Source organism: Bolinopsis microptera, chromosome 11, assembly GCF_026151205.1.
Source record: "Bolinopsis microptera isolate Bmic1 chromosome 11, MBARI_Bmic_1.0, whole genome shotgun sequence".
NCBI classification, from domain to species: Eukaryota; Metazoa; Ctenophora; class Tentaculata; order Lobata; family Bolinopsidae; genus Bolinopsis; species Bolinopsis microptera.
In genome coordinates this window covers 11,681,961-11,707,207 of record NC_087082.1, presented here as the reverse complement: position 1 = coordinate 11,707,207, position 25,247 = coordinate 11,681,961, and the positions used below count along the sequence as shown (strand labels likewise).

The following is a 25,247-nucleotide window of genomic DNA, read 5'->3' as shown; positions in this document are numbered from 1 at the left end:
GTTGGACACCCCCCTTAGTACCATGTACTAACTGTTTTTCTGGGAAATGTATCATGTACTAACTGTGTTTTGTAGGGCCTGTCGTGATATCATGGATCGCTTAGGTTCTGCCAGGATCTGGTACGTAGTCGTCATAGTTCTGCGGCCTCTACGTATCATCATCTCGCACAACTCTTTAAGAATCTTGTGAGTTTGGCAAGACGTGAAAATTTGCAGCCTTCCAGACATTGATTGGGTCAACGAGGTGTCGTACGTCACCTCAAGATCGGGTGACAGGGGGCTGACCAGGCCAAAACCCAATTGGGTATAAGATCACCTGATTATGAACCTGAGGTCACGTGGCTGTGACATCACCAGATCTTAAGGGGGCCGGGGGGCGGGGGGGGGGGGTCTTCATCGAAATTCTCTCGAAATCGACTTTATAGTTGTTTTTGATAAAGGGGAGTGATATCTATCAGCTGCTTTTGGTCCCATAGAAAAATAGTGTTCCTAGCCGAAATTATCGCCGGTCAGCGCTTATGTGTAATTGTATTGCGCAAGCGATTTTCAATTGCGTGTTCTGAAAATCGAGTCTAAAAATCTATCTTCTCCTACATTTATTGAGCAATCACCCTGAACCTTTCAGGATATGTTCTTAGGATCAGTTAGAAGAGAACTCTAGAGCCAGAAATTTGAGATAGGCCTTTAAAGATTTTTAATTCGATTTTAAAAATCTTGGACCTTGATTTCTAAGTCCAAGATTTTTAGGTTGGGGAGGCGGATTATCGTTGTAAAGTACTGCAGTACTACTCACGAAGTACTGTACACGATGTTTTCAACCCACGAGTCAGAGAGCAAGCTCAACTGACGGCTCCCAGATGGCGTATGCACATGTAGGTGAATCAGTCTGATCAAGAATTTGGTTGGGCTTTGATTGTATCGACCATGAGTACCAAGCAAGCAGATATTTGAATTGATTAGATTTCAACTGGTAAGATCACCAGATCTTGCTCTCCGAACTTGAGCTACTCGATCAGGCCTTATATAATGGAATAATATAGTGTATCGTGTGTAATTGGATCCCATTGTAGGAGCTGCGCAATTATTGCTCAATATTGATCAGGTATCACCTTCTGAAACCCAGCAGGCAGCTGGGCCAGAGATTTGAAAATAGAGGGAATTTTGTTAATGAACATCGAAGCGAAAATCATGTAACCCTATGTTTTCGAGGACGGCGAACACGATAAAACTGGTTATAATTATCATACTCAAGGGGAAATTGCTTTAAAATGCATGATTGTTATTATAAGCTAAGCGCCTGAGCGGTTTATCGGGTGGCACCAGTCTCTCAACGACGCCACTAGTTCTCAGCTTATAATCGGGCTTATGAAGGAAAGATCTCAAGTTCAGAAGACGAAAGAAATTTATCCAAATATTTGCATAAAATTAACGAATACAGATTTCAACCAATATCAAAAAGGACTACCAAGGATTGTATCGGGATTTCTATATCGGTATTTCAAGTCCTCATAGCGGTTTTAGGATGAACTAACGGTATTTTAGGATTGTGTTAGGGCTACTTACAGATAGGTTGACCCTCCTGTTATGAGAATGGTCCCCTCCCGTTGTACACTACTCTTTAACTTCTGCCTCAAATTTAAAGTTAACCTTACCTTTTACCTAGCATATGTAGTTAATATTACCTTGTATCTTACAATTAGAGTTAACTTGACGCTTACCTTTTACCTAGCATATTTAGTTAATATTACCTTGTATCTTACAATAAGAGTTAACTTTACCTTTTACCTAGCATATTTAGTTGATATTACATTGTTACATCTTATAATTTGAGTATCCATTAACTATGCCTATTTTTGGGATTTGGTAAAATATTAAACAGTATTGCTCCATGTCTATGAACCATGTAATGACCACAAAAAATACACGATTGCTAATAAAACAACGAAGCTCTGAAAGATAGCCTCAGTAATTATAGTGGTCGACCGGGGGCAAGATTCTGACCGGGGCCGGGGCCAGGGAGCCCCAATATAGCCGGGGCTGGGGCTGACCACTGACAATTGGCCGGGGCCGGGAAATCTTCCATTTTGCCGGGGCCGGGGCCGGGGGTAGTTTACCAAACTGAAGTCAGAAATTGATACATGAAAGTGATAATAATTTAGGCTTGTGTGATGCAATTGGGAAAGATGAAACTCAAGGTGCGGCTTATCCTCACCGACTTGATGATTAAACCGCAACTTCGTGCTGTGAACCAACTCAGGATAATCCTCATTATCCTGAGATCCATACTTAATTTCTAATCCTCAACTCGGAACTGAGGATAACCCTCAGCTGCTACTTTATCTGAACCTCGGGATTTAAAAGTAATCCCACATCCAAATATGGCTCGGTTCACAAAAATTTACCATAAATGTTAGGCTCTGTAGTTTACGTTGAGCCGTAGTTTTAGCTGCAGTGCAGTATTTTTACTTTCTAGTTTCTACGTATGTTTTATCGCAAATTTCTCGGAGACGATTAATTGAAAAGTCTGATCATACTGAGGAATAACCACGGTTTTTATGTTACTAGCCGTAGTCTAATTTAAGCCGTACGTTGTATTTTCTATATATTTAAACGTACTCAACGTAGACAATAAATTTTTCAACTTTGAAATCTCTTAATTACAAAATTACCATTAAATTGTGTTTGATTTTTTTTTCAAAAATGTGCCAAAATCATTCATGAAATCCCCGGCTGTGCCCCCGGCAAATGCATGGTTTTTGGCCGGGGCCGGGGTTAAATTTATTGGCCGGGGCCGGGGTTTACCCCCGGCGATTTGCCGAATTTTGGCCGGGGCCGGGAAGGGCCGGGGGTTGTGATTTTGGCCGGGGCCCCGGTCGACCACTGAGAGTTAAACTAACCTTTTACCTCGCATATTTAGTTAACATTACCTTGTATTTTACAATTATAGTTAACCTTACCTTTTACCTAGCATATTTAGTTAATATTACCTCGTATCTTACAATTAGAGTTAACCTTACCTTTTACCTAACATATTTAGTTTTAATATTACCTTGTATTTTACTATTTGAGTTACCATTAACTTGTGCCTTACATTTAGAGTTAACATTACATTATACCTTACATCTAGAGTTAATATTACATTATACCTTTCATCTAGAGTTAACGTTACATTATACCTTTCATCTAGAGTTAACATTACATTATAAGATTATACCTCTCATATAGAGTTAACGTTACATTAAACCTATCATCTAGAGTTAACGTTACAATTTACATCACACCTTACATCTAGACTATCTCCACCGCTATCGGTTCCGTAGGTAGTAAATGCAACTACAAATTATTGACTCTGACTACCAGCTCACTCCAACAGATAATTTCCGTTAGCGCCTGAGTAACAAGGGGTAGGAAACGTACGAAGGAATCTTTCAAGCACTGCCTTGATCACAGTGCAGAGGCTGTAGATCAAAATGAATGGAATCTCATTGTGTTAATGCTGCTGTACCTGGAGCTGCCAAGAGGTCGAAGATATGTAACCTTCACCTTACAGAATCCAGAACTCTCTTATGTCTCACTTATTTGGCACCACTAGTCGGCTTCGCTCGATTGAAATTGAACGATTAGTCCTTTTCGTTCACTTTGGAGGCACCACAAGAAAGACTCCTTTGCGAGTTCAAAGACTACCTTACCGGACCTTATTTGGACGGACATTAAATGAACGGACATTATTATGAACGGACATTTAATATGAACGCTAGAAGGCATTCAAAACCATCAAAAATCCGAATTTTTTTCATTTCCTTGACATTTTTTTATACCAGGTCTTTAAATCCATTTTTTATACAATAGCATATAATATAAGCGACTCAATACTCAAAACTCAATATATTACATTGCAGCAGCCGACCGCAATACAGAACAGTTTTAAGTTTAACGTACAATTTTTATTTTTACATATTTTTATCTTTACGAAAACCTACTATTTATTGTTACTAAAACAATATCATATAATATAAGCATCTCAATACTCAATACTCAATATATTACATTGCAGCAGCCGACCGCAATACAGAACAGTTTTAAGGTTAACGTACAATTTTTATTTTTACATTTTATTGTTACATTTTATTGTTACGAAAACCTAATATATTATTTGTTGTTACTAAAACAATAGCATTATATATAATATATATATCGTCCCGCTTTATATATAGTAAGATAGTAAGATAATAGGATAGAATATTTTGATGTACCTTTTAAATGACTTCTGATACGACTGATTTCTCCTTAGAACACGGTGGTATTTGCTTTATCAGGGCTTAACGTTCAGTTCTGTTCCTTTTACCAGGTTTCAGTCTCACCTAACTCCGTATTCACTTTTTTTAAATCTTATTTTTATCTGATATCGATTGATAATTGATATTTGTAAAAAACGTTGAACTATTTATGTATTGTCATATTCGTATCCTATTGTTTTAATCTAAAAAAACCACCAGACCCGCAGCAATGACGAAAGTATTCTGTTTTCTACTAGTGCTAGGACTGATCGCTCTGACTCAGTGTCATCCTCATAGACCGAGAAGGCTTGGATGGGGGTTGCATGGGATGGGGGTTGGAAAACGATCAGCTGATCCCCAGTTACTGGGGCAATCGTCGGGGAAATCGGCATGGGGAAAACGATCAGCTGATTCCAGTGATGAGTGACCCCCAGGATTTTGGAAGACGATCAGCTGAACCCCAGGATTTTAGAAGACGATCACAGATCAGCTGATTCCAAGGATGTTAATGATAATTGTCTTAAAGAAATGTGTTTGTTCGTTTAATGACTATATTAGGTTTAAAAAGCTGCATTAAATATTGAGTTTTATTTCTCTTAGAGGTGCAGAATATTGCAATTTACTTTTATATCAAAAATAAAACATACTCCTATAGTAGACCCTGGTCATTAGAAACACCCCTAAAAGTTCTTTTTTTGACAGAAAATTTAAAACTTCTGTAATTTCATTTCTGTTTTAGTTACGCATTTGATTTTTAGTATGAGTATAGAAAATCGATACGGCTTTAAAATGAAATGTCCGGCGACCTCCTAGCTCACTCACGAGACTCAGTAGGAATGATTTAACTGCGAGGGACAATTGAGGCTAACGAATAAATAATAATAATAAAATTTGGTAGCTTAAACACAAAATCTAAGCCCAGTGGATAAACCACAAAACTTATGCTCTATTGTGTGAAACAAAGATACTAGGTCAAGATAATATAACTATCAAGGAGTGTATGCATAGGTCATAAAAAGTTTTGGAACGAAGATGACATGCTTATGAAGCGAGCTAACAGTCTAATTGCTAATAAGTTCAAAAATATCATGACATTAGGTTGCATCCTAAACAGTTTAAGCAAATAACATAAAGTTATACTGTCAATTAATCGCTCATGCCATAACTATTCTTGTACAGGTGAGTTTTTAATAATCTTTTGAACAGATCAACATCAGAACAAGTCTTAATTTCAATTGGTAGTTGGTTCCAGATTTTCGGATCAACAGTCTGAAACGCTCTTGGGTGAGATCTTGTAGATCCAACAGGTAGGTGTAAGGAGGAAGTTCTTCTGCTACTCGAACTAACAAATGTTAATAGATCACACAGATATGCATGGCAGGAGCAACACCATTGACTGCTTTGAAAATCAGTAAACATAACTTAAACTCAATCCTCTCCTTCACCTTGAGCCAATGAAGGGATATGAGCTTCTCCTCGACTGAGTCTCTCTTCTTTAATCCATAAACTAGACGGCATGCTCGGTTTTGAATGTTCTGCAGCTGCGCAATTGAGGCTTGACTACAACCATAGTAAAGCGCATTGCAGTAGTCAAGCGATGAGATTACAATTGCTTGAGTCAGTGTTCCCATCTGTTTGGTTGGAATAAGCCTCATCACTTTTAAAAATAACTTTCTCGTGTTACGTTCATGATATCCAAGTTGCAAGTATAATCATTGTGATTATACTTGATCGAGATCTAAGCTTTAAATATTCGAGGTGAAAATGAGGCTAACCACTTTTTGAGAGGGTGAAATGAGGCTGACAAGTATACTTTTGTGTATATTTTCGAGTAGGTTCGGTATTGTGACTATCTAATATGTCAACAATAAAGATTGATGTATCCTCTTCAAGCTCAACATTTTAGAAATCGCCGAGTCTACTTGTAGGAGGCCAAAATGAGGCCAATAAATAAAAAAACAATTCGACCGCATTTTAACTTTAATTTACGGAAACAGGTTGACACCTCACAAGTTATTTGATATCCATGTTGCACATGAAATTACTTGGCATTATACTTAATCGGTATCTAAGCTTCAAATATTCGAGCTGAAAATGAGGCTAACCACCTTTTGAGAGGGTGAAATGAGGCTAAAAAGTATGCTTTTGTGTATATTTTCTAGTAGGTTCGAAATTGTGACTATCTAATATGCCAACAATAAAGATTGAATTATCCTCTTCAAGCTCAACATTTCAGAAATCGCCGAGTCTACTTGTAGGAGGCCAAAATGAGGCTAATAAATAATTCGACCGCATTTTAACTTTAATGTACGGGAACATGTAATAGACCCACTATAAAACTTGTAATTGTAGCCCGAAGGTTATTGAGACTTTATCGATACTTATGTGAGGTTGGATTGAGGCTACCTTCCCTCCTCGAGGCAAAATTGAGGCTAACAGATTAACTACGCAGTTAAACGCCCATTGCACTAATTGTCTTGAGACTACCTCAGGAAATAATTTAAGTCTTTGCTAGTAGTAGAACTGTTGGCTAGAGTAGTAGTATACTGTAAAGGCCCCTTACTTCTATGGAGCTCTCTGGCAATTGCTCTGGCAATGCTCTCCGTGGGGCCATGTTATATCACACGATCTGATATCATGCCAAATTAGGCTTTATAAACTATAAAGTGTTATAAAAATGGAACTGTTTGAAAAAATTTTACAAGGAAAGTATTTATTTCGCTTGACACATTTCAAACGCAAGGAAATATTTTTAATTATATCAAACTATACATTTTTTCCAGGTTCAGGAAACTTTTCAAATTACTGCACTAATAAATACATGCTACCCCATGTATACTGATTTAAATCAGTATTTGAACCAGTGCCTCTAGTAGAACAACTGTAGAGAGGGCTCTATAAAAAGCAGTGCAACTACTTTTGTAATCCCACCGAATATGCTTTCGGATGCTCACAAAACAATGTAATTAGTTTGTAATCGCACTCCCTGCGATCATGAAATTAATAAGTGGCCGTCAGATAGGTCAAAAGTGGAGTTATACAGTAAATAAAAGCATTAATCATTAAAACTATTGTAATAAGCGTGACAGGAGTTAGCCTCAATCTCACCTCTCAAAACTCATGTCAGGTCAGTATATGATCATCGACTATTCATGAATACAGGTTAGACAGAAACAATTTGAAGGGCTACTCCGAAGAAGCAGTAGAACGAGAAATGAACAAAACCTTGTTAGTTAGCCTTTTTTTACCCTCCATCAAAAGACAGAAAAGGTAGGTGGAGTCTACCATCGACCTATCAAAGTATCCATATAATGTATACCAGGGCCGGGCAAAGAATAGTTTAAAGGACGTTATTGTTAAACATTATTCAAAAATTAGAAAAGATTTGTTAGCCACACTTTACCCTCCATTAGAAGACAGAAAGGGGTCGGCTGGGCCGGCCTTCGACCTACAACATCCATCTCATGTATTTTAGGTTAGAGGATACTTTGATAGACGTTATTATTCAAATATAATTCACAACTTACTGTAGTAATGACTTGTTAGCCTCATTTCCCCCTCGATTAGAAGGAAAAGAGGGGTCCGCTGGGCCAGCCTTCGGCCTAGAGCATCCAACTCATGTATTTTAGGTCAGAGGATACTTTGATAAACGTTATAATTCAAATATAATTCATAACTAAGTAATGACTTGTTAGCCTCATTTTTCCCTCAATTAGCGAAAAAAATTCCCTCTTCTCTTCGGATTCTGAAAGAGTTCGATCTGACGAATCGATTGAACACGTTTAAACTTTTATTACATACTTGGAAGCTGTCATTAGAATACAAAATGTAAAATGACTCGTTAGCCTCAGTTTGCCCTCGACTAAATGCTTCACAAATTTAGTAGGGTAGTTTACCAAACTGAAGTCAGAAATTGAAACATGAATTTGATAATAATTTAGGCTTGTGTGATGCAATTGGGAAAGATTAAACTCAAGGTGCGGCTTATCCTCACCGACTTGAGGATTAAACCGCAACTTCGTGCTGTGAACCAACTCAGGATAATCCTCAGTATCCTGAGATCCATACTTAATTTCTAATCCTCAACTCGGAACTGAGGATAGCCCTCAGCTGCTACTTTATCTGGACCTCGGGATTTAAAAGTAATCCCACATCCAAATATGGCTCGGTTCACAAAATTTTACCATAAATGCTAGGCTCTGTATGTTACGTTGAGCCGTAGTTTTAGTTGCAGTGCAGTATTTTTACTTACTAGTTTCTACGTATGTTTTATCGCAAATTTCTCGGAGACGATTAATTGAAAAGTCTGATCATACTGAGGAATAACCACGGTTTTTATGTTACTAGCCGTAGTCTAATTTAAGCCGTACGTTGTATTTTCTATATATTTAAACGTACTCAACGTAGACAATAAATTTTTCAACTTTGAAATCTCTTAATTACAAAATTACCATTAAATTGTGTTTGATTTTTTTTTTCAAAAATGTGCCAAAATCATTCATGAAATCCCCGGCTGTGCCCCCGGCAAATGCATGGTTTTTGGCCGGGGCCGGGGTTAAATTTATTGGCCGGGGCCGGGGTTTACCCCCGGCGATTTGCCGAATTTTGGCCGGGGCCGGGAAGGGCCGGGGGTTGTGATTTTGGCCGGGGCCCCGGTCGACCACTGAGAGTTAACCTAACCTTTTATCTCGCATATTTAGTTATCATTACCTTGTATTTTACAATTATAGTTAACCTTACCTTTTACCTAGCATATTAAGTTAATATTAACTCGTATCTTACAATTAGAGTTAACCTTACCTTTTACCTAGCATATTTAGTTTTAATATTACCTTGTATTTTACTATTTGAGTTACCATTAACTTGTGCCTTACATTTAGAGTTAACATTACATTATATCTTACATCTAGAGTTAATATTACATTATACCTTTCATCTAGAGTTAACGTTACATTATACCTTTCATCTAGAGTTAACATTACATTATAAGATTATACCTTTCATATAGAGTTAACGTTACATTAAACCTATCATCTAGAGTTAACGTTACATTACACCTTACATCTAGACTATCTCCACCGCTATCGGTTCCGTAGGTAGTAAATGCAACTACAAATTATTGACTCTGACTACCAGCTCACTCCAACAGATAATTTCCGTTAGCGCCTGAGTAACAAGGGGTAGGAAACGTACGAAGGAATCTTTCAAGCACTGCCTTGATCACAGTGCAGACTGCAGAGGCTGTAGATGAAAATGAATGGAATCTCATCGTGTTAATGCTGCTGTACCTGGAGCTGCCAAGAGGTCGAAGATATGTAACCTTCACCTTACAGAATCCAGAACTCTCTTATGTCTCACTTATTTGGCACCACTAGTCGGCTTCGTTCGATTGAAATTGAACGAGTAGTCCTTTTCGTTCACTTTGGAGGCACCACAAGTAAGACTCCTTTGAGAGTTCAAAGACTACCTTATCGGACCTTATTTGGACGGACATTAAATGAACGGACATTATTATGAACGGACATTAATATGAACGCTAGAAGGCATTCAAAACCATCAAAAATTCGAATTTTTGTCATTTCCTTGACATTTTTTATACCAGCTACGTAATGATCTTTAAATCCATTTTTTATACAATAGCATATAATATAAGCGACTCAATACTCAATACTCAATATATTACATTGCAGCAGCCGACCGCAATACAGAACAGTTTTAAGTTCAACGTACAATTTTTTCCTTTTCACCCTTTTGAAAAAAGGCAATAGTGAAAGGTTACGAATGGACGATTTTGCAGAAAAACGTGGATTTTGGAGAACGAGATAGGTTTTTTTTTTTTTTGGAAAACGAAATTAGATATTATATACAGAATAGTATTACAGGTTATATATAATGAATATCATCATTGTCAAAAATAAAAACCAGTCCATGCCATGGGACTGAAAAAATTAATTAACTTTCGATTCGAAAGAGTTAAATTCTAAATCATCCATGTTAGATAATTCTACAGAACGAGATAGGTGGGTTTAAATATGTCGTGTGTCCTTCCTTCCTTCCGTTCGTTACCATGCAACGAAAAAGTTGGGCGCGCGCGAGGATTGCTTGCGGAGATGTGATGTTTAGATAGCCTGTGATCTATGAATGCGCGGCACGACTGTGTTTTAATGTATATGATGCATGTAATGTATAATATTACTATTAGGTAATACGCCCAATTTGTACGTGGCACGCGTAGTGTATTGATGTGTACACGAGTATAGTTTACCTTTGCTGATAATTTCTTGAATTACAGATACAAGTTAAGTTCTACGGCAATTGAACTGAATTTCAAGTGTTTCCCGTATTTGATGCATAATTTATCAATATTATTATCATGAAGATTGAAGTGAGCTGATTGGAGCTTATACTTAAATTTATAGTAAATGTGAAATGGAAATCTAGCGTCCGCCAAAACGAAACAACGGGCGCAATTCTTGTTATTTTTACATTTTATTTTTACGAAAACCTACTATTTATTGTTACTAAAACAATAGCATTATATAATATAAAGATATAAGCATCTCATAGTAGGGGGAAAAGTGGCATTCCGTTGGATTTCAATGGTCACAAGGATTTAGCAACAGAATATGGTAGTAAGAACCCCTACGAACATAATTAGACTTGTCACCAATTTTTTATCTCGACAGAAACACCACTTTTTACCACCTTTGTACCACCTTTCTGGTTTGCCAAATATCTTTAAGTATGAACGTCGTAGAAGGCTGAAAATTAACCTAGAATGTGTATCTTATCAAGGAGTAAAACTTTTGTAGGAAAAATGTTTACATTGGACAATCAGCTAATTGGATAATTACCAATTAGTTAATTACCAAAAAAAGTGAAAAATTTGTATTGGCTCAAAATGATTAAAATCGTTTAAAACACTGAGAAATGTAGTTTTAGAAAAACTTCAAACTTTTTTCATTTAAAAAATTTTTTCGAGACTAGAAAAAATTTCGAAAATTTGAAAAAAAATTTGTCCGCCAAAAGTGATCGAATTGCATGAAACGTGGATAAAAATTCTTTGCAGAAAAACTTCGAACATTTTTAGATTGGGGAATACTAAAATCATCAATATTTGAAGTTGGAGTTCAGTAAATCTCGGCATATTTTAGTAATTAGGAATAGCTAAGCGGAAAGGGCTTAACCTGAAAAAGGTTAACCACACAATATTAGAGTTTCATAACTAATTACAATACAGCTTTATCAAATTCCACATAAAGAAACAGCACAAAAGGACCGTTTAAGATCGAACCGATTTTACCTGCTGTATACTATCATTTTATTGATTTCAATGATGAAAACCTCTCTGTACCGTCAATCTTGCCAATCTATACCTGGTATCTGAATGTACCGGACCTCTTCTTTGCCGCTATAATAATTAGACCCAGTTGTGCAAGAAATGCGATTTCTCACAGGGGCTTCGTTTAACTGTGCACCTTTTGTTACTCTCGCAAGAGGCCCGGTATTATAGGGGGTATAGGAAGCAAGTGTAAATATACCTTCCATCATCCACTGTGGCTTTTTTGTGTTGTGAATGCACATGCCGCTTCGTTTGCTATGCAAGATACCTCGAATAACCCCCATATGTCATTGCCAGGGTCGGGATAGAGCTGGAGATAGCATTGAGATGTTGCTAGAAATAACTAGACTAATAACTCGGTGTGTGAACTATTTTGGGACCTCTGTGCTGGTGGGAATTGAGAAGCATGTTGTAACAGGGCGTATAAGCGGTCATGAACGTAAATTTAAATATAGTCGATTTTAAATGATGACGATCGCTTTAAGCATGGACTATTTCATGCACGAAAACCCATTTGATGAAGATGATATGTGATATTAGACACCAGGATCATGTACACATATTTAACATTTTTACTGCTTAACGACTGCTATTCTTACTTACTGTATAAAAAATGGATTTAAAAATCATTTGCTGAAATAAAAAACGTCAAAAAAATGAAAAATATTCGTATCAACTGTAAGCGTTTAAACTTATCAAAAATAAAACATACTCCTATCTAGACCCTGGTCATTAGAAACACCCCTAAAAGTTCGTTTTTTGACAGAAAATTTAAAACTTCTGTAATTTCATTTCTGTTTTAGTTACGCATTTGATTTTTAGTATGCGTATAGAAAATCGATACGGCTTTAAAATGAAATGTCCGGCGACCTCCTAGCTCACTCATGAGACTCAGTAGGAGTGATTTAACTGCGAGGGACAATTGAGGCTAACGAATTAGCCTCATCACTTTTTTAAAAGAACTTTCTCGTGTTACGTTCATGATATCCAAGTTGCAAGTATAATCATTGTGATTATACTTGATCGAGATCTAAGCTTTAAATATTCGAGGTGAAAATGAGGCCAACCACTTTTTGAGAGGGTGAAATGAGGCTGACAAGTATACTTTTGTGTATATTTTCGAGTAGGTTCGGTATTGTGACTATCTAATATGTCAACAATAAAGATTGATGTATCCTCTTCAAGCTCAACATTTTAGAAATCGCCGAGTCTACTTGTAGGAGGCCAAAATGAGGCTAATAAATACAAAAATAATTCGACCGCATTTTAACTTTAATTTACGGAAACAGGTTAACACCTCACAAGTTATTTGATATCCATGTTGCACATGAAATTACTTGGCATTATACTTAATCGGTATCTAAGCTTCAAATATTCGAGGTAAAAATGAGGCTAACCACCTTTTGAGAGGGTGAAATAAGGCTAAAAAGTATGCTTTTGTGTATATTTTCGAGTAGGTTCGGAATTGTGACTATCTAATATGTCAACAATAAAGATTGATTCATCCTCTTCAAGCTCAACATTTCAGAAATCGCCGAGTCTACTTGTAGGAGGCCCAAATGAGGCTAATAAATAATTCGACCGCATTTTAACTTTAATGTACGGGAACATGTAATAGACCCACTATAAACTTTGTAATTGTAGCCCGAAGGTTATTGAGACTTTATCGATACTTATGTGAGGTTGGATTGAGGCTACCTTCCCTCCTCGATGCAAAATTGAGGCTAACAGATTCACTACGCAGTACGCAGTTAAACGCCCATTGCACTAATTGTCGTGAGACTACCTCAGGTAATTTATTTAAGTCTTTGCTAGTAGTAGAACTTTTGGCTAGAGTAGTAGTATACTGTAAAGGCCCCTTACTTCTATGGATCTCTCTGGCAATTGCTCTGGCAATGCTCTCCGTGGGGCCATGTAATATCACATGATCTGATATCATGCCAAATTAGGATTTATAAACTATATTATAGTGTTATAAAAATGGAACTGTTTGAAAAAGTTTTACAAGAAAAGTTTTTTTGTCGCTTGACACATTTCAAACGCAAGGAAATATTTTTAATTATATCAAACTATACATTTTTTCCAAGTTCAGGAAACTTTTCTAATCACTGCACTGATAAATACATGCTACCCCATGTATACTGATTTAAATCAATATTTGAACCAGTGCCTCTAGTAGACCAACTGTTGAGAGGGCTCTAAAAAAAGCAGTGCAATTACTTTTGTAATCCCACCGAATATGCTTTCGGATGCTCACAAAACAATGCAATTAGTTTGTAATCGCACTCCCTGCGATCATGAAATTAATAAGTGGCCGTCAGATAGGTCAAAAGTGGAGTTATACAGTAAATAAAAGCATTCATCATTAAAACTATTGTAATAAGCGTGACAGGAGTTAGCCTCAATCTCACCTCTCAAAACTCATGTCAGGTCAGTATATGATCATCGACTATTCATGAATACAGGTTAGACAGAAACAATTTGAAGGGCTAGTCCGAAGAAGCAGTAGAACAAGAAATGAACAAAACCTTGGTAGTTAGCCTTTTTTTACCCTCCATCAAAAGACAGGAAAGGTAGGTGGAGTCTACCATCGACCTATCAAAGTATCCATATGATGTATAGTGTATAACAGGGCAAAGGATAGTTTAAAGGACGTTATTGTTAAACATAATTCAAAAATAAGAAAAGATTTGTTAGCGGGTCACTTTACCCTCCATTAGAAGACAGAAAGGGGTCGGCTGGGCCGGCCTTCGACCTATAACATCCATCTCATGTATTTTAGGTTAGAGCAGGAATCGACCAGGACATGATTTCAGGCCTGACCGGGACCGGGACCGGGACCGGGACCAAGAATCCTGAATTAACCGGGACCGTGACCGGGATCATAAATCAGCATTTGACCGGGACCGGGACCGGGACCGGGATGAAAAATGTGACTTGACCGGGACCAGGACCGGGAAAGAGGGAAAGCTCAAAATTGCCAATCCCGGTACCGGGATTCCCGGTACCGGGAATTCCGGTCGATTACTGGTTAATTCATGATCATAATTTATTACTCAAACTTGTTTAGCAATTTTAAACATGAAATTCACAATGAATGAAAGGAAAAACTTAAAATCACAGTGAATGAAATTATGTAAAAGATCCCGGTCAAAATCCCGGCAAATTTGAGTGATTGACCGGGACCGGGACCGGGACCAAGAATCCCGAAATAACCGGGACCGGGACCAGGATCATAAATCAGCATTTGACCGGGACCGGGACCGGGATAGCTGAAAATTGCCAATCCCGGATCCCGGTACCGGGAATCCCGGTCGATTCCTGGGTTAGAGGATACTTTGATAGACGTTAAATTATTTAAATATAATTCACAACTTAGTAATGACTTGTTAGCCTCATTTCCCCCTCGATTAGAAGGAAAAGAGGGGTCGGCTGGGCCAGTTCTAAGTAATGACTTGTTAGCCTCATTTTTCCCTCAATTAGCGAACAGATTTCCCTCTTGTCTTCGGATTCTGAAAGAGTTCGATCTGAAAAATCGATTGAACACGTTTAAACTTTTATTACATACTTGGAAGCTGTCATTAGAATACAAAATGTAAAATGACTCGTTAGCCTCAATTTGCCCTCGACTAAATGCTTCACAAATTTTATTAATCGAAACTCAATTAGTTGAACTATAGACATGTGAAATATCATATGCCTTAGATCTTAAAAGTTCTTGCTGTGACAATCTTCTAAAGTTAAATTGGGAAAAACGTGGTCCATGTCGTGCGAACTTTCCTAATGACCAGGGTCTCTATGTATATATATATCTTTATAGTACTTCTTATCGAGTTTCATAGATAAAATAATAGTTTAGAAACTATTATCTTATCTATGTACCTCGATAAGAGTACAGTGTAGCACTGAGCACATTTTAACTACGAGACTACTATATCTTGAGACCAGTGAATCCACTTTGAATTGCCCAATTCCACAATCTTACATCAAACGCCTGATCAACGACAAAGTCACAAAACTTAATCAAGAATCATGGATTACTGATGGTCCCAGACACACTAAACTGACACTTGGACATAAAAACATCAACATCATCAAAAATCTCAACACTACACTCAGTAACAACAGACAAAATTATAGAACTGCAGTGCACCTCATCACGGGACATTGTGGCCTCAACAAACACCTACACACCATTCGCAAACCAGACACAAGTGCTTGTCCTAAATGCGGCGACGAAGAGGAGACTGTCTCACACTTTCTCGGACAGTGCCCGGCTATTGCCCAAATAAGAGGTCAATATTTCCGGGACTACTACCTCTCTGTCAATGACATATTCGACAACCAACACATCTCCACCATTGTCAACTTTACAAACAACACTAAACGCTTAGTGGTGCCAGAGGAGTTGGACCAGACAGGTGTAACATAGCGACTACTTTAACGCCGTCTTATTTCGCCTCTCTCTTCCACACTCAACCACCACTTAAGCGTTTATCTATGACACACCCCACAACACTTACCATCATCCTTGATTACACATCTTGATTCCACTGGCATCCTCCCACAGGACTGCCATACCCCAGAGGTAGGCAAAGCATTCATATGCTATCCTCTCGTGGGCCAACCAGGCCCAGCCTCTCTAAAAAAAAAAAAAAAAAAAAAAATCTTGAGACAAGTAAGTGAAGGAGGAGTGTTGAAACTAAATACGGTAAATTCAGCCATTTCTCACAGCTCCTCCGACCTCAAGTTCACTAACAGTAACATTCATTTCTCACCCATTGAAGGCATCTGCTCATTCTTTAATTTAAGGTTATTATTTTTTTTTTCTAAAACTTTTCAAACAATACATAATTATACAGAATTGAATGCTTCTAAATAAACCCAGTTATAAAAGGAAAAAACCGATATAGCCATAATTTTCACTATCCCAGAATATTGAAACCCAAATTATGTATTGAAAGAGGGGTAACCAAAACACGGTAGTGTGCAGTAATACCACACCCGCAATAACATTGGGCCCTAGCAACAATTAATTAATCAATGAATCAAAACATATAATATTGTACTTATAGAAAATATAAAACTCTCAAGGCTCCTTCTCCGAGCTAATGACTCTAAAGTTCCTGATTACATGAACTTTGTCCGGCTCTGCTGTCCTTTTATTGAGTAGCTGGACGACAACATTCTTGTAGGCTATTCTGTCTGCAGCTGATCTATCAGGAGTAATGTAAACAGAACTAAACCCCTCTACATGTCTTAATAACTTAGTCTTGCTCAAGATGGTACGAGCTTGATCTGAGCTTGACAAAGTGAATTTAACTGGTCTGACTCGTTCACTCGTGTCCTTTCCAACTCTATTACATCTCAAAATTTTTGGTTTTTCGTTGAGATGGTCCAACAAAATACCAGATACCTTAGCATCCAGGTTCTCCTCAGTCTCTGGAATCCCAAAGATGATCAGACTTTTACTTCGATCTTCTTCTAGGGCAACCCTTTTCACTGCAGCTTGGATTTTCTTCGGTGCAAGGGCGTTTTTGCACGTGTTTTTCAACAGAGACGAAAAGGTCTTAATCTCTTTCTGAGCTGCACTTTTCACAGTTCCAATCTCGTCATCCTTCTTCAAAGCTAACTTCTCCTGCAGATCACTGATTTTTGCCATATCTTCTTCTTGCTTCGAGAGTAACTTCTCTTGTAGTTCTATGATCTTAGTCGCATCTTCAATTTTTTCTTTCCTGAACACTCTGTTGTCGTCAGCTGTTTCTGTGGCAGATTGTAACAATGGACCACAATAATCGTTCAGCAAACAGCACACTGTCTCTAGCCATTCTGATAACTTCTCTCTAGGCACACTTCTCTGGTTCAGTTTGTCAAATTGCACATCATCGTTGTGTTCGGCACCGATTTTACTTCTAATCTCCTTAAAAATACTGTTAGTTGCCATGTGTATCTGATTTACATACTCCGTAAGGAACTGGCCATTCATAACCATAGCATCATCTATCATATCCAAGTGTTCATTCTGTAGCGGCAAAGGCATCGTACACGTTGTACAGAAAATGTACAAACAATGTATACAAATCTACAAAGCCAGAGAGATAATTCAACGCGCACACAAAACTGCTGATAAGAGAGCTACAATTTAGCAACGAATGTAAAAGTGTAATATCGTTAACAAAACTACAGTATGGTATTTTTATAATTACTGAGGCCATCTTTCAGAGCTTCGTTGTTTTATCAGCAATCGTGTATTGTTTGTGGCCATTACATGGTTCATAGACATGGAGCAATACTGTTTAATATTTTACCAAAACCCAAAAATAGGCATAGTTAATGGATACTCAAATTATAAGATACAATGTAATATCAACTAAATATGCTAGGTGAAAGGCAAGGTTAACTCTTATTGTAAGATACAAGGTAATATTAACTAAATATGCTAGGTAAAAGGTAAGCGTCAGGTTAACTCTAATTGGAAGATACAAGGTAATATTAACTACATATGCTAGGTAAAAGGTAGGTTAACTTTAAATTTGAGGCAGAAGGTAAAGAGTATTGTACAACAGAAGGGGACCATTCTCATAACAGGAGGATCAACCTATCCGTAAGTAACCCTAACACAATCCTAAAATATCGTTAGTTCATCCTAAAACAGCTATGAAGACTTGAAATACCGATATAAAAACCCCGATACAATCCTTGGTAGTCCTTTTCGATATTGGTTGAAATCGGTATTCGTTAATTTTATGCAAATATTCATGGATAAATTTCTTTCGTCTTCTGAACTTGAGAGTTGAGATCTTTCCTTCTTAAGCCCGATTATTAGCTGAGAACTAGTGGCGTCGTTGTTTACAATTACTGAGATTTGGCAGAGAGACTGGTGCCACCCGATAAGCAATTTCCCCTTGAGTATGATAATTATAACCAGTTTTATCGTGTTCGCCGTCCTCGAAAACATAGGGTTACATGATTTTCGCTTCGATATTCATTAACAAAAAATCCTTCTATTTTCAAATCTCTGGCCCAGCTGCCTACTGGGTTTCAGAAGGTGATACCTGATCAATATGCAGCAATAATTGCGCAGCTCCTATAATTGGATCCAATTACACACGATACACTATATTATTCCATATAAGGCCGGATCCATTATATTAGCTCAAGTTCGGAGAGCAAGATCTGATGACGTCATAGCCACGTGACCTCAGGTTCATAATCACGTGACCTTATACCCAATCAAAATTGGGTTCTGGCCTGGTCAGCCCCCTGCCACCCGATCTTGAGGTGATCAATGTCTGGAAGGCTGCAAATTTTCACGTCATGCCAAACTCACAAGATTCTTAAAGAGTTGTGCGAGATGACGATACATAGAGGCCGCAGAATTATGACGACTACCAGATCCTGGTGGAACCTAAGGCTAAGCGATCCATGATATCACGACAGGCCCTTAGTCAAATGCTATTTCATTGCTGCACGCTCTGTTTGCTCATGGATTTTATGATTATTTATTACAATGATATCCTAATAACTTGTTATTTAATTAAATACTTGTTATTTAATTAAGGCAGAATGAGGCGACCTCAGGGTTTGACTCGTAATGTTTGGTAACTTAATCCCATGTTTCCTAGATCAGTCGTGCAGAATGCAAACTGTCAATTATCTGTGCGTGGAAATTCCAACTCGACTCAACAGTCAACATATTATATTAGAGTTACATTACACCACGTGTTTACTTTTAATATATCGTTTTAAGGAATGTATGGGCATCTTATTATATTACGTTATGATATTAGTAGGTTTTAATTATAGCACAGATGGGTACAATAGATGAGTATTGAGTATTGAGTATTGAGTATTGAGTATTGAGTATTGAGTATTGAGTATTGAGTATTGAGTATTGAGTATTGAGTATTGAGTATTGAGTATTGAGTAATGAGTATTGAGTATTGAGTATTGAGTATGGAGTATTGAGTATTGAGTATTGCACTGGGAGACTTTGGGACCGGAAACTGGGTATGTTGTTGGGTATGTCGTGTTCCTTCTACACGACATACCCAACAAAGATTGAGTACTTGTTCGCTGTTGCGAAATACTTTGGTAATAATATTGAGTAATTTGTTGTATTCTGAAGTATTATATTATTAACCGATTTAACATTTTATAACCAGCCAATACATTGTCTCAATTTGTAGCTTCTATGTACAGAGTTGTCATATGAACTCTACCCAAGATCTAACACATTTCTAGGTCAATTATATTCAATCCATGGATCACATCACTAATTATACGCCACAAGCTTCAAGCTTGCATGTTAATTACTTGATGACGTATATGGTGGATCATATCACTCCGGCCCCAAAGTCTGGCAGCCGAGTATTGAGTATTGAGTATATAATGTGGAAAGATAATTAGTTGTCTCATTCTCTGCGATATCACAAATGTTGTTAATTAATAAATTAATTTAAGTCTGAACAGTGCGGTAAAGTTGTTGTTACTAAAGTGTAATTGATTAAGGGGGCAGGGGGGGGGGGGTCTTTATGAAATTTCTCTCGAAATTGATTTTATAGTTGTTTCTGATAGAGGGGAGTGATATCTATCTGCTGCTTTTGGTCCTATAGAAAAATTTTGTTCCCAGCCGAATTTATTGCCGGTCAAAGGTCAGCGCTCATGTGTAATTGTATTGCGCGAGCGATTTTCAATCGCGCGCCCTGAAAATCGAGTCTAAAAATCTATTTTCTCCTACATTTTTTGAGCAATCACCTTGAAACTTTCAGGATATGTTCTAAGGACCATTTAGAAACTTCTGGTCGATCAGAATTTTTGGATAGGCCTTTTAAAATTTTTTATTCAATTTTGAAAATCCCGGACCTGGAAAAATCGTCAAAAAACGAGGTCCAAGATTTTCAAAATCGAATAAAAAATTTTAAAAGGCCTATCTCAAAATTCTGATCGACCAGAAGTTTCTAAATGGTCCTTAGAACATATCCTGAAAGTTTCAAGGTGATTGCTCAAAAAATGTAGGAGAAGATAGATTTTTAGACTCGATTTTCAGGGCGCGCGATTGAAAATCGCTCGCGCAATACAATTACACATGAGCGCTGACCTTTGACCGGCAATAAATTCGGCTAGGAACAAAATTTTTCCATAGGACCAAAAGCAGCAGATAGATATCACTCCCCTCTATCAGAAACAACTATAAAATCAATTTCGAGAGAAATTTCATAAAGACCCCCCCCCCTGCCCCCTTAAGGGGACATACACCAAAACCTTTTTTGCCGGGACCCGGGATTTGACTTCATATTATGAAAGTAAAGATTACAACTGTAAGATTTGAGGCATTGAAAATTTTTTTTGAGAGTACGCACATTCGAAAAAAAAATTATTTTCTTTTTCGAAAGTTTTGGAAATTTTGAGAAGTCTGTCACTGTAATACCGATATTTCAGTCATTTTAAACGTTGTTTGGCTGATTTTTTAACTGAACATTATTTACAATCCGTACAAGAAGCCCTTCAAAGGATTTTATAATTAAAGAATAGATGACGAAGTTACAGACCAAACAAGGTCGAGAGGAGCAGAATTGAAATTTTTGTAAAAATCAAGTTGTATATTTTACCATTCACCCAGGTCATAAGATATCGCTTCAAAAATTCTTGTGAGTGTAGCTGATGATCATATTCAACATTTTGGAACAGGATTTCTCTCAATTTTGAGTTTTAAGGTATGAAATGTGGCCTCAAACGACTTAGTAAAATTCATCGTAAAAAAGGGCCAAACATGGCAGATTTAAGGCTTAAAATGCCTATAACTCAAAAAGCATCAATTTTTTTGAAATAATTTATACAGAATCGTAATCAGCTTGAGAAGACGAATCTTTTAGTACCAAATTTATAATAGTTTAAGACACAAAATTTGTAAAAAAATGTGTACAATTTGTAAAAAATTTATACAAGGGGGGACCCTTGTGTTCAAGCTAGAAAATTATTTAAGACAATTTGTCTTCTAAAATAACCTATTTGGTACTAAAAGATTCGTCTTCTCAAGCTGATTACGATTCTGTATAAATTATTTCAAAAAATTGATGCTTTTTGAGTTATAGGCATTTTAAGCCTTAAATCTGCCATGTTTGGCCCTTTTTTACGATGAATTTTACTAAGTCGTTTGAGGCCACATTTCATACCTTAAAACTCAAAATTGAGAGAAATCCTGTTCCAAAATGTTGGATATGATCATCAGCTACACTCACAAGAATTTGTGAAGCGATATCTTATGACCTGGGTGAATGGTAAAATATACAACTTTGATTTTTACAAAAATTTCAATTCTGCTTCTCTCGACCTTGTTTGGTCTGTAACTTCGTCATCTATTCTTTAATTATAAAATCCTTTGAAGGGCTTCTTGTACGGATTATAAATAATGTTCAGTTAAAAAATCAGCCAAACAACGTTTAAAATGACTGAAATATCGGTATTACAGTGACAGACTTCTCAAAATTTCCAAAACTTTCGAAAAAGAAAATAATTTTTTTTTCGAATGTGCGTACTCTCAAAAAATTTTTTCAATGCCTCAAATCTTACAGTTGTAATCTATACTTTCATAATATGAAGTCAAATCCCGGGTCCCGGCAAAAAAGGTTTTGGTGTATGTCCCCTTAAGGTCTGAACAATGTGATTAAGTTTTTATTATGAACGTTCCCGTATAATACATGGTACATAATACAAATTTTATGATACTTTAAAACGTAAGCTTCAAACACGATCTACAGCATTCTAATCAAGCCTCATATATATTTAATATCTACAATCTAATTTTCCTGTCTGTGAATCACTGTTTTTAAAAAATGAGGCAAACAATTGAACTTTTATAGTTAATGAGTGACACACTGCACACTGTAACATTGTCTTTGTTTTTATCTTTCAAAAAGTTGAGGAGAGCTCAAAAGTGGGTTGTTTGCAATGGCCACATTTGCATAATACTTTAACAAATAACTTATTAACTTTTGTGTTTAAATGGAGTTATTTAAGTTTTCTGGCGCCACCTCCCCACCCGCAATCAAATTCAAACTAAAAAGCTGCTTTTTATTAAAGGTAGTTTATATATTATATTATGCTAATATGCAGTATGTTGCAGTATTAGTATATAGTAGTACACTATGTACTTAGTATTAATGTTAAAGGATTAGTGCTATTATTAAAGATGACGTGTTTTGTGCTGCCACTTGTACATAGCATTAATGTTAAAGGATTAGTGCTATTATTTAAGATGACGTGTTTTGTGCTGCCACTTGTACTTAGTATTAATGTTAAAGGATTAGTGCTATTATTTAAGATGACGTGTTTTGTGCTGCCACTTGTACATAGTATTAATGTTAAAGGAATAGTGCTGTTATTTAAGATGACGTGTTTTGTGCTGCCACTTGTACATAGTATTAATGTTAAAGGAATAGTGCTATTATTTAAGATGACGTGTTTTGTGCTGCCACTTGTACATAGTATTAATGTTAAAGGATTAGTGCTATTATTTAAGATGACGTGTTTTGTGCTGCCACTTGTACTTAGTATTAATGTTAAAGGATTAGTGCTATTATTTAAGATGACGTGTTTTGTGCTGCCACTTGTACTTAGTATTAATGTTACAGGATTAGTGCTATTATTTAAGATGACGTGTTTTGTGCTGCCACTTCCAGAGTTTACAAACCAACATTTCCAACATTCCATTAATTATCTACAGTACCTTTCCACGTACAGTTAATAACAGTATTTTATGATAATATGTTGATATGATAATATGTTGATATGCTAATATGTTGATATGCTAATATGTTGATATATCATTTTTCAGTATCCAGAATGTGTACAGCAAGAAGTTGTTATCAGATGACATAACCACTGTTAGTGCTAATGAACTTCAGTTTTACACCAGTTTATCAGCCACATGTATACAGGTGACTTATTAATACACTATATCATGTACTCAATACTCATTTACAACTTTTATTTTAAACTATTTTTACATTTACAAGAACTTTGACTATTGAGTTTTGCACCATCTTCACTAAACGATATGAAATAGTACATGTTACTCTGAAAAACTGATATTGGATGCTGCATGAAAATTTCTTACAACGCGTTGATATATGTTACACTCTTGTTACGCGTATGTAACACATATGTAACACTGCATACCTATCAGATTCCCCTGTGGGCATTAACTGAGATATCTTTACCTCGGTGGGACGATGTTCCCTTACTCCTAGTGGACGGTATATCATTTCACCTGCAGAGTGTCACAGCTTACTGTCTTATGAACTTAATATCCCCCGTTACTCACAGGTTTGTGTTTTGTGTATGTTTTACTTTATACTTTTTGTGTAAGCCAGTCGATATTTTAAGGAATTGAAATATTACTCTTTCTTAGAACGAGCTCATTTTTCAGTTTGAGGGACTGAAATAGAATTCTTAACTCCGTCAGATATTTGATTATTTTGTTGACTTGATATGAATTCGATAGAATCGAAAAGATTGTCAATCGGCACAGAACACTTAATTGTCAGAAAAATTAAAGTATTACCAACTCAATCTGAATATCCAAACCCCTCAAGTTTCTAAAGTCAGCATATCTTATTAAATATAAACATTACAATATACAATAGGCTCCATTCGTGAAACCCTACGTGTACTACTTTTTGGACGCTTTGGTCAGCAGCTCAAATATCCTGAGCGCGGAAACCAAGCGTCTAAAAGACAACCTACGTAGCGCAAACACGGGAAACCTAAGCTAACTAGCTAGCTAGCTTAGCTTGCTTGCTTGCGCGCGGATTGCAATATTGATAATATTGCATGCAACAAAATATATTGCACGCTATATCTCTGTTGACACACGCTGCAACCCCTGCCGGAGGTAACCCCCTGCTTCGCGTGCAAGAGAGAGGTATACAACGTGTAGCAATATCTCTGCCGGTTTCTGACAAAAGTGCTTAAGTGCAATAAATTGTGTTTTTCCAGGCCAAAAGACCCATGATCACCAAATTGCCGTCACTTAGCCAGTTTTGGACCTAGAAAACAATGCCACCATTTTCAGTTCACGAAATGGCACCATTTTTGAGATTAACGGCATCCATTTTCCAAAATAATTGTGCAAGTTTGGATAAATTTCTATGTGCCAAATTTGAGATATCACTTCAAACACACGAAAATAGTGCTGTCGGACAGATGTCGTGTTACCGTAGCAGACCTCACACGACACTACGCATAACACTAATTGGAATAGTATACATAGTGGTGAAACAGTCCGAAAAATTTGATAAAATTCGTTGCTATATCTTTTCTAAACAGTATTCCTTTCAGTGTTGCTAATACAGTGAAAAGAGGACTGTTGATATGGCTTTCAGTCATGACGTTTGGTAACCAAGTTTCCATTCTAAGCTGGGTGGGTACTTCGCTCGTTATAGCCGGTGTATTTCTTTACAACGAAGCTAAGAAGAAGTCATCTCCTCCTGCCCACAGAACTGCTGTATTTGTACCAAATGATTCAAGTGTTGTTTAACTATGACGCCTAGTGGAGTTGCATTTTATATCTTCATTAGTTTTGAGGCTTTTATAATCTTCTTCATATCACAATCTTGCCATTCGTT

General features: G+C 36.9%; 2 protein-coding genes across 2 annotated transcripts in view; both read left to right on the top strand.

The window, feature by feature from the left end:
* LOC134822799 (protein ABHD13-like) overlaps nt 1–25,247 on the top strand; it is a 948,842-nt gene that overhangs the window by 28,370 nt on the left and 895,225 nt on the right. The window lies entirely within an intron of this gene.
* On the top strand, nt 819–25,247 carry LOC134822806 (solute carrier family 35 member E2A-like). Its single transcript, XM_063834069.1, has 4 exons — nt 819–872; nt 23,456–23,558; nt 23,807–23,946; nt 24,961–25,247. The coding sequence occupies exons 1-4, from the start codon at nt 865–867 to the stop codon at nt 25,157–25,159; spliced, it is 450 nt and encodes a 149-aa protein (XP_063690139.1). The 5' UTR covers nt 819–864; the 3' UTR covers nt 25,160–25,247.